The 15,878-nt window shown below is 45.0% G+C and overlaps 1 protein-coding gene across 1 annotated transcript in view; it reads right to left on the bottom strand.

Annotated features, from left to right (window-relative positions):
• The window catches only part of LOC134909502 (probable cation-transporting ATPase 13A4), a 254,988-nt gene that overhangs the window by 150,305 nt on the left and 88,805 nt on the right, over nucleotides 1-15,878 (bottom strand). The window contains exon 13 of the mRNA XM_063916437.1: nucleotides 7,804-7,865. Within this exon, the coding sequence (XP_063772507.1) occupies nucleotides 7,804-7,865 (62 nt within the window). The remainder of the gene's footprint in view (nucleotides 1-7,803; nucleotides 7,866-15,878) is intronic.

Here is a 15,878-nt window from a genome sequence, read left to right as displayed (position 1 = left end):
AAATGCTCCATATCTGTGCTCAGTGTGCTGCATATATCTGAGCTCACACTGCTTTATTGTGGGGACTGTGGACCACCAGTATTATATAGGAGGAGTACAGTGCAGAGTTTTGCTGACCAGTGACCACCAGTATTATACGTTCTCTGCCTGAAAAACGCTCCATATCTGTGCTGCATTGTAGTATATAGTAGGAGTACAGTGCATAATTTTGCTGACCACCAGTATATAATATATAGCAGTACGGTACAGAAGGCCACTGCTTTACCTACCTCTGTGTCGTCAATTATACTATCCATCCATACCTGTGGTGCATTTCAGTTTTGCACAGTTTGCTGACCACCAGTATATAATATATAGCAGTACGGTACAGTAGGCCACTGCTCTACCTACCTCTGTGTCGTCAAGTATACTATCCATCCATACCTGTGGTGCATTTCAGTTTTGCACAGTTTGCTGACCACCAGTATATAATATATAGCAGTACAGTACAGTAGGCCACTGCTCTGCCTACCTCTGTGTCGTCAAGTACACTATCCATCCATACCTGTGGTGCATTTCAGTTTTGCACAGTTTGCTGACCACCAGTATATAATATATAGCAGTACGGTTCAGTAGGCCACTGCTCTACCTACCTCTGTGTCGTCAAGTATACTATCCATCCATACCTGTGCTGCATTTCAGTTTTGCACAGTTTGCTGACCACCAGTATATAATATATAGCAGTACGGTACAGTAGGCAACAAAAACCAATGTGTCTGGCGCTAGATTGATATGTACTAATCTCTATAAAGAAGAGAGGACAATCTATATTCGGCTGTCTTCCCAAAGTGGACCTGGAAATCCACCCAGTATACTAATGCAGACAAGAAAAAAATATAGGTGAAGGCGCACAAATATATAGTAACCGACTGCTGTTTTGATGCAAATTTGTAATTTATTTCTAATTAAATTTAAAATCTTAAAAAACACACACTAAAACAAAGGTAATTACCATAAGACCAACAAACATTCATAGGGTTAATACCACATATATTAGAATTCGCTCCACACAGACAATGCACACAGCAGTCGGTTACTATATATTTGTGCGCCTTCACCTATATTTTTTTCCTGTACAGTAGGCCACTGCTCTACCTACCTCTGTGTCGTCAATTATACTATCCATCCATACCTGTGGTACATTTCAGGTTTGCACAGTTTGCTGACCACCAGTATATAATATATAGCAGTACGGTACAGTGGGCCACTGCTCTACCTACCTCTGTGTCGTCAAGTATACTATCCATCCATACCTGTGGTGCATTTCAGTTTTGCACAGTTTACTGACCACCAGTATATAATATATAGCAGTACGGTACAGAAAGCCACTGCTCTACCTACCTCTGTGTCGTCAAGTATACTATCCATCCATACCTGTGGTGCATTTCAGTTGTGTGCAGTATATATAGTAGTAGGCCATTGCTATTGATACTGACATAATTCCACACATTAAAAAATGGAGAACAAAAATGTGGAGGGTAAAATAGGGAAAGATCAAGATCCACTTCCACCTCGTGCTGAAGCTGCTGCCACTAGTCATGGCCGAGACGATGAAATGCCATCAACGTCGTCTGCCAAGGCCGATGCCCAATGTCATAGTAGAGAGCATGTAAAATCCAAAAAAATATAGCTCAGTAAAATCAGTAAAAAATCAAAATCAAAATTGTCTGAGGAGAAGCGTAAACTTGCCAATGTGCCATTTACGACACGGAGTGGCAAGGAACGGCTGAGGCCCTGGCCTATGTTCAATGCTAGTGGTTCAGCTTCACCTGAGGATGGAAGCACTCATCCTCCTGCTAGAAAACTTAAAAGAGATAAGATGGCAAAAGCACAGCAAAGAACTGTGCGTTCTTCTAAATCACGAATCCCCAAGGAGAGTCAAATTGTGTCGGTTGCGATGCCTGACCTTCCCAACACTGGACGGGAAGAGGTTGCGCCTTCCACCATTTGCACGCCCCCTGCAAGTGCTGGAAGGAGCACCCGCAGTCCAGTTCCTGATAGTCAAATTGAAGATGTCACTGTTGAAGTACACCAGGATGAGGATATGGGTGTTGCTAGCGCTGGGGAGGAAATGACAAGGATGATTCTGATGGTGAGGTGGTTAGTTTAAGTCAGGCACCCGGGGAGACACCTGTTGTCTGTGGGACGAATATGGCCATTGACATGCCTGGTCAAATTACAAAAAAAATCACCTCTTCGGTGTGGAATTATTTCAACAGAAATGCGGACAACTGGTGTCAAGCCGTGTGTTGCCTTTGTCAAGCTGTAATAAGTAGGGGTAAGGACGTTAACCACCTAGGAACATCCTCCCTTATACGTCACCTGGACCGCATTCATCAGAAGTCAGTGACAAGTTCAAAAACTTTGGATGACAGTGGAAGCAGTCCACTGACCACAAAATCCCTTCCTCTTGTAACCAAGCTCCTGCAAACCACACCACCAACTCCCTCAGTGTCAATTTCCTCCTTACACAGGAAAGCCAATAGTCCTGCAGGCCATGTCACTGTCAAGTCTGACGAGTCCTCTCCTGCCTGGGATTCCTCCGATGCATCCTTGAGTGTAACGCCTACTGCTGCTGGTGCTGCTGTTGTTGCTGCTGGGAGTCGATCGTCATCCCAGAGGGGAAGTCGGAAGACCACCTGTACTACTTCCAGTAAGCAATTGACTGTCCAACAGTCCTTTGCGAGGAAGATGAAATATCACAGCAGTCATCCTGCTGCAAAGCGGATAACTCAGGCTTTGGCAGCCTGGGTGGTGAGAAACGTGTTTCCAGTATCCACCGTTAATTCACAGGCAACTAGAGACTTGATTGAGGTACTGTGTCCCCGGTACCAAATACCATCTAGGTTCCATTTCTCTAGGCAGGCGATACCGAAAATGTACACAGACGTCAGAAAAAGACTCACCAGTGTCCTAAAAAATGCAGTTGTACCCAATGTCCACTTAACCACGGACATGTGGACAAGTGGAGCAGGGCAGACTCAGGATTATATGACTGTGACAGCCCACTGGGTAGATGTATTGCCTCCCGCAGCAAGAACAGCAGCAGCGGCACCAGTAGCAGCATCTCGTAAACGCCAACTCGTTCCTAGGCAGGCTACGCTTTGTATCACCGCTTTCCATAAGAGGCACACAGCTGACAACCTCTTACGGAAACTGAGGAACATCATCGCAGAATGGCTTACCCTAGTTGGACTCTCCTGGGGATTTGTGACATCGGACAACACCACCAATATTGTGCGTGCATTACATCTGGGCAAATTCCAGCACGTCCCATGTTTTGCACATACATTGAATTTGGTGGTGCAGAATTATTTAAAAAACGACAGGGGCATGCAAGAGATGCTGTCGGTGGCCCGAAGAATTGCGGGCCACTTTCGGCATTCAGCCACCACGTGCCGAAGACTGGAGCACTAGCAAACAGTCCTGAACCTGCCATGCCATCATCTGAAGCAAGAGGTGGTAACGAGGTGGAATTCAACCCTCTATATGCTTCAGAGGATGGAGGAGCAGCAAAAGGCCATTCAAGCCTATACATCTGCCTATGATATAGGCAAAGGAGGGGGAATGCACCAGACTCAAGCGCAGTGGAGAATGATTTCAACATTGTGCAAGGTTCTGCAACCCTTTGAACTTGCCACACGTGAAGTCAGTTCAGACACTGCCAGCCTGAGTCAGGTCATTCCCCTCATCAGGCTTTTGAAGAAGAAGCTGGAGACATTGAAGGAGGAGCTAAAACAGAGCGATTCCGCTAGGCATGTGGGACTTGTGGATGGAGCCCTTAATTCGCTTAACCAGGATTCACGGGTGGTCAATCTGTTGAAATCAGAGTACTACATTTTGGCCACCGTGCTTGATCCTAGATTTAAAACCTACATTGTATCTCTCTTTCCGGCAGACACAAGTCTGCAGAGGTTCAAAGACCTGCTGGTGAGAAAATTGTCAAGTCAAGCAGAACGTGACCCGTCAACAGCTCCTCCTTCACATTCTCCCGCATCTGGGCTGCGAGGAAAAGGTTAAGAATTCCGAGCACACCCGCTGGCGGTGATGCAGGGCAGTCTGGAGCGAATGCTGACATCTGGTCCGGACTGAAGGACCTGCCAACGATTACGGACATGTCGTCTACTGTCACTGCATATGATTCTGTCACCATTGAAAGAATGGTGGAGGATTATATGAGTGACCGCATCCAAGTAGGCACGTCAGACAGTCGGTACATATACTGGCAGGAAAAAGAGGCAATTTGGAGGCCCTTGCACAAACTGGCTTTATTTTACCTAAGTTGCCCCCCCCCTCTAGTGTGTACTCCGAAAGAGTGTTTAGTGCAGCCGCTCACCTTGTCAGCAATCGGCGTACAAGGTTACTTCCAGAAAATGTGGAGAAGATGATGTTCATCAAAATGAATTATAATCAATTCCTCCGTGGAGACATTCACCAGCAATTGCCTCCAGAAAGTACACAGGGACCTGAGATGGTGGATTCCAGTGGGGACGAATTAATAATCTGTGAGGAGGGGGATGTACACAGTGAAAGGGGTGAGGAATCGGACGATGAGGAGGAGGTGGACATCTTGCCTCTGTAGAGCCAGTTTGTGCAAGGAGACATTGATTGCTTCTTTTTTGGTGGGGGCCTAAACCAACCAGTCATTTCAGTCACAGTTGTGTGGCAGACCCTGTCGCTGAAATGATGGGTTTGTTAAAGTGTGCATGTCCTGTTTATACAACATAAGGGTGGGTGGGAGGGCCCAAGGACAATTCCATCTTGCACCTCTTTTTTCTTTCATTTTCTTTACATCATGTGCTGTTTGGGGACTATTTTTTAAATCTGCCATCCTGTCTGACACTGCAGTGCCACTCCTAGATGGGCCAGGTGTTTGTGTCGGCCACTTGGGTCGCTTAGCTTAGCCATCCAGCGACCTTGGTGCACCTCTTTTTTTCTTTGCATCATGTGCTTTTTGGGGACTATTTTTTAAATCTGCCATCCTGTCTCACACTGCAGTGCCACTCCTAGATGGGCCAGGTGTTTGTGTCGGCCACTTGGGTCGCTTAGCTTAGCCATCCAGCGACCTTGGTGCACCTCTTTTTTTCTTTGCATCATGTGCTGTTTGGGGACTATTTTTTAAATCTGCCATCCTGTCTCACACTGCAGTGCCACTCTTAGATGGGCCAGGTGTTTGTGTCGGCCACTTGGGTCGCTTAGCTTAGCCATCCAGCGACCTTGGTGCACCTCTTTTTTTCTTTGCATCATGTGCTGTTTGGGGACTATTTTTTAAATCTGCCATCCTGTCTCACACTGCAGTGCCACTCCTAGATGGGCCAGGTGTTTGTGTCGGCCACTTGGGTCGCTTAGCTTAGTCATCCGGCGACCTCTGTGCAAATTTTAGGACTAAAAATAATATTGTGAGGTGTTCAGAATAGACTGAAAATGAGTGGAAATTATGGTTACTGAGGTTAATAATACTATGGGATCAAAATGAGCCCCACATTCTATGATTTAAGTTGTCTTTGAGGGTTTTTTGTAAAAAAACACCCGAAAATTTTTCAGGGAGGTTTTGCCAAAACGCGTCCGAATCCAAAACACGGCCGCGGAACCGAATCCAAAACCAAAACACATAACCCGAAAAATTTCCGGTGCACATCACTAATATATATATATATATATATATATATATAGATATATATATAGATATATATATATACTGTATATAAATACATACATCCACACACACATACATATAAACACATACTGTACACTCACACATGCACATTCTGGAGTCTCACCTAGTAGCAGTGTATTGTGGATACTGAGAGAAGAAAGCAGGCACAACATTAAGGACCACCCCCTCACGGCAAAATAACGTGATTAATATGTACATCAGGAGTGGACGGGGCTGAAATGACATATTTCTAATGGAATCTAGTCATATTGGCTCTGCCCCCTCCCCACTGAACCAGGAATTGTGGCAATTTTTTGTGAGGAGGCAGAGCTTTGTAATATCATGTCTGCTGTCTCTTGTCTGTCGGGGGAGGGGGGGTTCTGCTTACTCAGAATCCCACTTCCCCCCCATGTATGTCCTACTTAGTTAAGGATACATTAAATTCCTATTGCACATGTGCGGTGGCCATTTTTTTTACTGCGGCTGGAGCTCCGACAAGGGGCTCCGGAATGGAGTAATAAAACATGGGTGCAATGTGTGCAGTGTGGGCCCCCCCTGGACATGGATGCAATGTGTGCACCGCACACATTGCATCTATTATAGTAATGCCAATAAGTATAGTGTATAGAGCGGCTGGTGATGTAGTGTAAGGTATAAGGATATTTGATTTGGGGGTACTATGGTGTGGCCATGCCTCTTCCACATGCTATCATGCCCCTTTTTTGGTGCACGATGTAAATATGGGGGAGCCAGCCCCTTACTTTGACAGGTGCGCTTAGAACCCTAGATATACCCCTGCCCCTTGGCCGCCTCCCCTAATGACTAATTAGGCATTTGGAGGGTTCTAATTAGCTTAATTGGGCCAATAATTATTGTCATTATTGTGGGTTAAAAAAAATGGCCTCAAATTACTCCAAAATCAACTTCTCTTATGTGTATGCATCCTAAATGTAATTATATATTTCAACGAAAAATATTTCCATTTTATAATTTTATTACTTAGAAAAAAAATTGCACAAATCTGCCATATGACACCTTTTAGGAGCAACCAATTCATTCCTTGTGCCCAGTAACAGCCTGCTGTATGATTCTTGTAACAAATTTGTCACATTTTTTAGAGTCCAGGAAGTTCTTCCCAGTTTGTCATGCACTTCTCTCAGGTCGTATTTTGTAGAAAATGTGCACATTCTCGGCTTCCACAAATTGGCATGTCTACTTAGAGCTCGTATTTCTTGGTTATGCGCATTTGTGCGAAGTCTTCGAGTTTCATGAAACAAACTCGCATTAGCAGACTCACACCTAATTGAATCAAGTCCTATGTCTCCAACCATAGCTCCTGTAGAATGTAATCTCTTTGTGAGTTTCCTTTTGTGGTCTATATATAATTGTTTAATATGCATATTGTAATTATGTATATATTTAACTTTATAAACTTGTCTATTAAATGTCCTTTATGATCTCTCATGTTTTGTAATGTCACTGTATATTCTGTCCTATGTACTGTGCTGCAAAACCCTTGTGTCAACGGGAGCGGTATGCAAGGTCGACCACACAATGTCTAGGTCGACCACTATTGGTCAACAGTAAGTAGGTTGACATGGTTTATAGTTCGACAGGGACTTTAGGTTGACATGAACTAGGTTGACATGAGAGAAGGTCGACATGAGTTTTTGCACTTTTTTGTTTTCTTTGTACAGTGACCGGGATCCCCAATTAGTGCACCGTGTCCCCTCACATGGCTCGCTTTGCTCGCCATGCCTCGGGCAAGGTTCCCAATTGTAGTCCACGTGGATCGTAAAGTATGAAAAGGGTTAAAAAAATGATAAAAATGTGAAAAACTCATGTCGACCTTTTGTCATGTCAACCTAGAACATGTCGACCTAGAGTCCCTGTCGACCTAGAAACCATGTCGATCTACTTACTGTTGACCAATAGTGGTTGACCTAGACAGTGTCGACCTAAGTGTGGTCGACCTAGAGACTGGATACCGTGTCACCATACCAGAAAATTGACAGTTAATAATAACAATAACAGAAAGAAAACGGATTGTGGGATCATCTGTTACATATTTTCCTATTGATTAATTAATTAATTAACCTGAAACTTACCGACTGTTATCACAAGGAAGAATGCCATATACATCTAAGATGTCTTCTGTCAAAGTGCCTGTCTAGGTAAATATAAAAAGATACATTTTATTTCACTAAAGTTGATACTCCATTGTATATATTATAGTGTAGTGTAGAATTTTACCATATTCCCACTATTACTATTACTATTCGTATAGTTGCTCATTGTGAGGGCTTGCATTCTAAAGTGATAGCTTGGCTTTTTAAGTTAATTGTGAGTTTGAAACAGCAGCAGGTGAGTTAGAATACAGAAAAAAGTGAGTTTCATAATACAGAAACAGGAACACAAATCTTTGATAATTCCATTAACATCTGATACAATGTTTGGGCTAGTGCAGTGCAATGGATATAATGCATTTGTTTTGCATGAGGCATTATGGAGACTCAGCTGCTGTCCAATCTGTGAGGAGGAGATAGCTAAACTGCATGCTGAGATTTGTAGGATGTCTGTGTCCTTGAGGCCTCCGCTGCTTCAGAGAGCCACCAGACGACATTCTGCCTGGACTACTGTGGGTTCTCCAAGGCAGATATTTCCAGAGGGACACAGATACCTCCCATAAGCTGTGACACTGCAAAACTCATATGCTGCTCTTGCATACCTCCCAACATGACCCGCTCCAGAAGGGACACAATGCTCTGCTTCTGGATTTTCCTCTTAATGTATGATTGCCTGCACCCGTGTTGAACAGGTTAATGGATAAGTAAGGTGGTTCAGCACAGGTGATGGCAATCATACATTAAGAGAAATGTCCAGGAGCAGAGCATTGTGTTCCTCCTGGAGAGGGTCATGTTGGGAGGTATGCTCTTGCAGGGCTGGAAGATACAACTAATAGAGGCACTACAGAACAGGAGGATATGGGGACTTCTACTAACTATAGGAACAGGCAGAGCCGGCGTGACTCACTCTGTAAGGGAATGCAAAGCAGGTAGGTGCCAGGATGAGGAGGCGCTCTTCCTGCTCTGCATCCCTATGCTGTACAACACACACAGCCGCGCTCTCTGGCCCAGTAACCAGCTATACAAGGCAGCACTGTGGCTGCCGTGGGCAAAGACGGGCAGCGCCGGAGCCACAAACACGGCATCCCCAGCGGGCGGGCGTGGCTTTGAGCGCTGCACTTCACTTCAGGTCACTGGGCAGGGGAGGGTATGGGGGTGCAAGCAGGCTGGTTAGCAGCACCGGATTGAGGCAGCAGCAGCAGAGAGTAGGACGCAGGAGAGGAATCCATTTAAGTTCCTGGAGGTGAGATCACAAGGGACTTATTGGTAATTCTGTGTTCTGTCCCACGCCCCGATGTTTTGCCAAAGTCAATATGTCACCCCCCTGTGTTCTGTCATTGTGCCCCCCTGTGTTCTGTCATTGTGTCCCCCCCTGTGTTCTGTCATTGTGCCCCCCCTGTGTTCTGTCATTGTGTCCCCCCTGTGTTCTGTCATTGCGTCCCTCCCCATGTTCTGTTATTGTGCCTCCCTCCACGTGTTCTGTCATTGCGTCCCCACCCGTGTTCTGTCATTGTGACCCCCTTCCCTGTGTTCTGTCATCGCATGTCCCCCCTCCCTGTGTTCTGTCATTGTATGTCCCCTCCTCTGTGTTCTGTCATTGTGTCCCCCCTCTGTGTTCTGTCATTGTCCCCCCCCCCCGTGTTCTGTCATTGCGTCCCTCCCCGTGTTCTGTCACTGTGCGTCCATCCCCGTGTTCTGTCATTGCATCCCCACCCGTGTTCTGTCATTGTGCCCCCCCTGTGTTCTGTCATTGTGTCCCCCCTCCCTGTGTTCTGTAATTGTATGTCCCCTCTCCCTGTGTTCTGTCATTGTGTCCCACCCTCTGTGTTCTATCATTGTGTCCCCCCCGTGTTCTGTCATTGTATGCCCCCCCGTGTTCTGTCACTGTGTCACCTCCCCCCCGTGTTCTGTCACGAAGTATGGGAGGGAGGGCGCAAATTTATAGTTTGCAGGGGGGCGCTGTACACCCTAGCACCGGTCCTGGAAACAGGTAAAGGAACAGGAAAATTGCATCTCCAAAAAGGACTGCCCTTCTCTTGGGAGATTTCATTATTAGAGCAATAGATCTAGGAAATGCAAATGAAGTAGAGAAACAAGTAAGGTGCTTAACTGGAGCCACAGCTCCAAGGGATAAAGGGGGTAATTCTGAGGTGATCGCAGCAGCAATTTTGTTAGCAATTGGGCAAAACCATGTGCACTGCAGGGGGGGGAGGGGGCAGATATAACGTGAAGAGAGTTAGATTTGGGTGAATAATTTCGTTTCTGTGCAGGGCAAATACTGGCTGCTTTATTTTTACACTGCAATTTAGATTTCAATTTGAATACACCCCACCCAAATCTAACTCTCTCTGCACATGTTATATCTGTTCCCTCTGCAGTGCACATGGTTTTGGCCAACTGCTAACAAATTTGCAGCTGCGATCAACTCAGAATTAGGCCCAAAGAACACATGCTAAGAATTGTGAAGGCAGCAAGAAAAGATGACCTGGCTAATGATAAACTCATGGCCATAAAAGATTAATTTAGGGGCAGATGTATTAAGCCTGGAGACAGCATAAGGAAGTGATAAACCAGTGATAAGTGCAAGGTGATAAATGCAACAGCCAATCAGCTCCTAACTGTTGATTTACATATTGGAGCGATAGGCTGGTGCGTTTATCACCTTGCAGTTATCACTGGTTTATCACTTCCTTATGCCTTCTCCAGGTTAATACATCTGCCCCTAATTTAGGTAGGCTGACCATATTATCCCTTTAACCTGGGACACTCATGAATTACACAGGTTGTGTGGATGCTTAAAGCCATGTGAAATGCAGGCTTGTAGTCAGCCAGCCACAGAACCTGTGTAATTCATGAGTGTCCCAGGTTAAAGGGATAATGTGGTCAGCCTAATTTAGGATGTTAGGGACTGCTCTGAAGCAGGTGGCAACCACTGTAACTTTTTCGGAAGCATTGCCAGTACACAGAGGGGAAGACAGAACTCATTGCATCAGAAACATCAATGTTTGGCTAAGGACATGGTGCAATGAGGAGAGATTTGGAATTATAGGCCATAGTCACACCATCTAGCAAGATAGGAGCTTATACAAAAGTGATGGTCTGCACCCATCCTCAAGGGGAATTAGAATGCTAACTGAACAGTTTCTTCATTAAGAACTATTTAAACTAACAGAGGGGGACAGTGAACCAAATAGGAATAAAGAAATCTGCTACCCAAGCCCAGAGGTATGGTTTCTGCAGGCAGAGGGAATAGGAAGCATATCAACAGCAACTGAAGATAATTCAAATCAAAACCAAATAAACATAGGCAGAGAGAAGAAAAAACTGTAGCTGGGAACAGGAAAAGCACAAACAAAACTCTAAAATCTATGTGTGCAAATGCTAGGACCTTAGAAAATAAAATCCCAGAACTAATTGCAACAATGACAAGGGATGATCTAGATATTGTGGCAATTAAAGAGTCATGGTGCAATGAAAATCATGACTGGGACATAGCTATACTGGGATAAACTTTATTTAGGAAGGACAGAATGGGAAAAATTCAGAGGAGGGGAAGCAATGTATGTAAAAAAACCAAATCATAAATACTACCTTATTACAAAGTATTAAAGAAAAAACTGAGGCTCTTTGGGTGACCATTGCAACAGGGGAGAAGTCGATTCTTCGTATTGGCGTGATATACAGGCCACCAGGTCAGAACTGGACAAGAACCTTTTGCAGGACATAACTAAAATGGCATTGAAAGGAGAGGTAATAATCATGGGAGACTTTAATCTTCCTGGTAAACTGGGAAGTGTCTGTTGCTAGTCCCACTAGAAGTAGGGACATTTTAAGTTCCCTTCATGCAGCATCCCTCCAACAATTGGTGAGGGAGCCCACTCTGAAAGATGCAATATTAGACTTAATACTTACAAATGTAGACAGAATAATCAAATGAATACAGAATATCGGACGTAAAATTGGGTGAAAACCTGGGATCCAGTGATCATCATGCAGCATGTTTCAGCATAAATACAGAGACTGACTCATCCCATACAAATACAAAGGTGTTAGATTTTAGGAAGGCTGATTTTGTAGGAATAGGAAAACGTGTAAGCAAGTCTTTGGCAGAGTGAAGGAACTTGAAAGCAGTGCAGGAGAGGTGGGAAACATTAAAAAGAGCAACAATAAAGCCAACAGACCTTTGTATCAAAAGTGTTAGGAAAACCCCCAGGAAAAGGAAGCCAGTGTGGTTTGCGGAAGAAGTAGCAAATATTATGAAAGCAAAAAAAGATGGCTTTTAGGAAATATAAGCAGACACAAAATAATGAAGACAAAGAGATATATCTTGTCAGAAAGAAGGAGACTAAGAAGGTAATCAGATGTGCAAATGCACAAGCTGAGGAGAAAATGGCCAAGTCAGTGGGTAAAGGAGGCACAACTTTTTTTTAGGTATATAAGCAAAAGAGTAAAAACAAAAGGTGGAATAAAACTAAAGACAGAGACTGGGAGTTTTGTTGAGGGAGACAATGTAATAGCAGATCACCTTAATAACTATTTTTGCTCAGTAGTCACTACTGAAAGAGAGGGGAAGGGGCCACAGTTAAGATTCAGGGATATTCAGGAAAATGAAACAAGTACATTTACAGGGGAGAAGGTCCTAACGGAACTCTCAAAGCTGAAAGGGGACAAATCTATGGGGCCAGATGTCCAGTCCACCCTGCATGTCTGGCCCTACTTTCCCCCCCCCAAGGGTGCAAAAGCATTGCACACCCCCAATGCTTTTGCACCCACTGAGTAGCTCCCTGCCAGTGCAGCTCCTGCACTCTGGCAGGCCACTACTCCTCACGTCCTGGGTTGTAGCAGCTGCATGTGACATCACGCAGCCACCATGGACCGCCCCCGCAATGGTTCGGACATACCTGCGTTGTCCAGACTGCACCCCTCCAAAGGCGTTCTAACACCATTGGCTTGCCCCCTCACTCCCCATGACAGCCTCTGCCTGTCAATCAGGCAGAGGCAATCACAGCCCTGAGACGGGCACTCGCTCAGCGGGCGCACTCCACAAAAGGATTTAGACTACAATCACTGCCGCTGCAGCGATCCAGTCTGAATTAGCCCTTCTGTTCCACATCGCATACTGCTAAATAAATTTGGGATTGGATACTAAGGTTATTGAATGGATAGGATCTTGGTTGCAGGATAGAAAGTAGAGAGTTGTGGTAAATGCAGTACATTCACAGGAGGGAAATGTTGCCAGTGGAGTACCCAATGGATCTGTACTTGGACCAGTGCTTTTTAATATCTTTATTGGTGACATTGCAAATTACATTAAAGGGAAAGTATGCCTTTTTGCAGATGACACAAAGATATGCAACAGGGTAGACACACCAGGAGGGGTAAAACAAATGATTGAGGATTTAGGTAGATTAGTGGAATGGTCAAGAGGGTGGCAATTACAGTTTAATGCCAAAAAATGCAAAATCATGCAATTGGGTCTTAAAAATCCTAAGGCTAAATATAGTATTAATGGCACTATACTGGAAACTACTGAGGAGGAAAGGGATATAGGAGTCACTATTTCAGGTGACTTAAAGGTAGGTAAGCAATGTAACATAGCAATGAGCAAGGCTAGTCAGATGCTTGGCTGCATTGGGAGAAGAATCAGCAGCAGAAAGAAAGAAGTAATAATGCCATGTATTTGTCATTGGTACGGCCTCATCTAGAAGACTGTGTTCAATTCTGGAGGCCATATCTTCAAAGCGATATTAATACATTAGAGACTGTACAAAGAAGTGCAATTAAAATGGTGCATGGCCTACATCACAAAACATACCCAGAAAGACTACAAAATCTCAATACGTATAGTTTGGAGCAGAAAAGGGAAAGGGTGGACATGATAGAAATTTTCAAATATATCAAGGGTTTTAACAAAGTCCAGGAGGGAAACATTCTTCAAATGAAGAGAAGCAATAGGATAGGAGAACATGCACTGAGACTGGAGGGAGGTGGGTTTAGGGGAAATTTGAGGAAAAATTACTTCACAGAAAGGGTAGTAGACAAGTGGAATAGCCTCCCATCAGAGGTGTAGAGGCTACGACAGTAGAACAATTTAAACATGCATGGGCTAGACATAAGGATATCATTACACAGAAATAAGGATCAAATAAGGATTGAGATAAAAATATGGTAAAAAAAAGGGGCAGACTAGATGGGCCAAGTGGTTCTTTTCTGCCGACAAAATCTCTGTTTCTATGTTTAAATAATTGTAGTGCTCTGAATGATGGTTTACTAATACTGTATATCAGGGACGTGCAGTCAGGGGAGGCAGGGGAGGCAGTGCCTCCCCTGTCATAATCATTAAAATAATATAAAGAAAATACCTATGACACATATTCTGTGTCATAAGTATATGCGTTAGGCTTTATATTATTTTAATGATTCCTAGTGTGTAAAATATTCATTTAAATGAGGTTAGGAGGCACCGCTGTCGGTGCCTCCCGCTGTCAGTGCAGAGGACAGGAAGCGGGGAGGCGGGACCAAGAATTGGGCAGTAAAAGCCCATTAAAAAATGAAGCTTAAGCGGCACTTAGTGGAAGTGCCGCTTTGACAGGGGAGTGACAGGGGCGTGCTTTCAACCCATAGCACGCCCCTGTCGCTAAGACTGACCACCAGCAGCAGCGGTGTAGTGGGAACCTGCCAGCTGCCTCTGTCAGGCCGGAATCTGCAGAGCGGGAGGGGAGCTGCGATTCCCGGTCTCTGCCCAAGTCTCTGTCCCGCCACTGTTACGAGTGTGAGGTGCGCCTTCCCCTTGTCCCGCCGCCGCCGTCGTACCTGAGTCCCGCCGCCGCCATCCCTACTCAGCCAGTGAGACCTGCTGCCGCTGGCTGTCTGCTCCAGAGCGTCGCCGCAGCTGACAGGACCCGAGGAGAGTGTCTGTGGATGGTGGATTGTGACCCCCCCAAGGCGAGTACCAACAACACACACACACTCTCACTCTCTTTCTCTCTCTAGTCTGCTGATGTAATGTGTAAAAAAAAAAAAAGGGGGGACGCTGTCTGCCGTAATGTGTAACAAAGGGGGACGCTGTCTGCCGTAACACGCAACAAAGGGTACGCTGTCTGCTGTAATGTGTAACAAAGGTGGGTGCTGTCTGCTGTAATGTGTAAAAAGGGGGACGCTGTCTGCCGTAATGTGTAAAAAGGGGGACGCTGTCTGCCATAATGTGTAAAAAAGGGGACGCTCTCTGCCGTAATGTGTAAAAAAAAAAAGGGGGACTGTCTGCCATAATGTGTAAAAAGGGGACTCTGTCTGCCATAATGTGTAAAAAAGGAGGACGCTGTCTGCCGTAATGTGTAAAAAAGGGGGTCGCTCTCTGCAGTAATGTGTAAAAAAGGGGATGCTGTCTGCCGTAATGTGTAAAAAAGGGGGACGCTGTCTGCCGTAATGTGTAACAAAGGGGGGCACTGTCTGCCTTAACGTGTAAAAAAAGGGGACGCTGTCTCTCGTAATGTGTAACAAAAGGGATGCTGTCTGCCGTAACGTGTAAAAAGGGGGACGCTGTCTGCCGTAATGTGTAAAAAAGGGGGATGCTCTCTGCCGTTATGTGTAAAAAAAAAAGGGGGACTGTCTGCCATAATGTGTAAAAAGGAGACGCTGTCTGCCGTAATGTGTAAAAAAGGGGGACGTTGTCTGCCGTAATGTGTAAAAAAGGGGGTTGCTCTCTGCCGTAATGTGTAACAAAGGGGGACGCTGTCTGCCGTAATGTGTAAAAAAGGGGACGCTGTCTGCCGTAATGTAGAAAAGGGGGACGCTGTCTGATGTAATGTGTAACAAAGGGGGACGCTGTCTGCCATAATGAGTAAAAGAGGGGGTCTGTCTGCCGTAATGTGTAAAAAAAGGGGACGCTGTCTGCCGTAATGTGTAAAAAAGGGGACGCTGTCTGCCGTAATATGTAAAAAAGGGGTACCTCTGATCCCAATGCCTCAACTATTTCAACTCAAGGGTTACCTAAAACACATATTTGCAAAAAATAAATAAATGTTTAAATAAAAAAACAGAAGTAGGCAGGCACTGTC

Source organism: Pseudophryne corroboree, chromosome 4, assembly GCF_028390025.1.
Source record: "Pseudophryne corroboree isolate aPseCor3 chromosome 4, aPseCor3.hap2, whole genome shotgun sequence".
NCBI lineage: Eukaryota > Metazoa > Chordata > Amphibia > Anura > Myobatrachidae > Pseudophryne > Pseudophryne corroboree.
The sequence above is the reverse complement of the archived record's forward strand: the minus strand, read 5'-3'. Positions and strand labels throughout refer to the sequence as shown.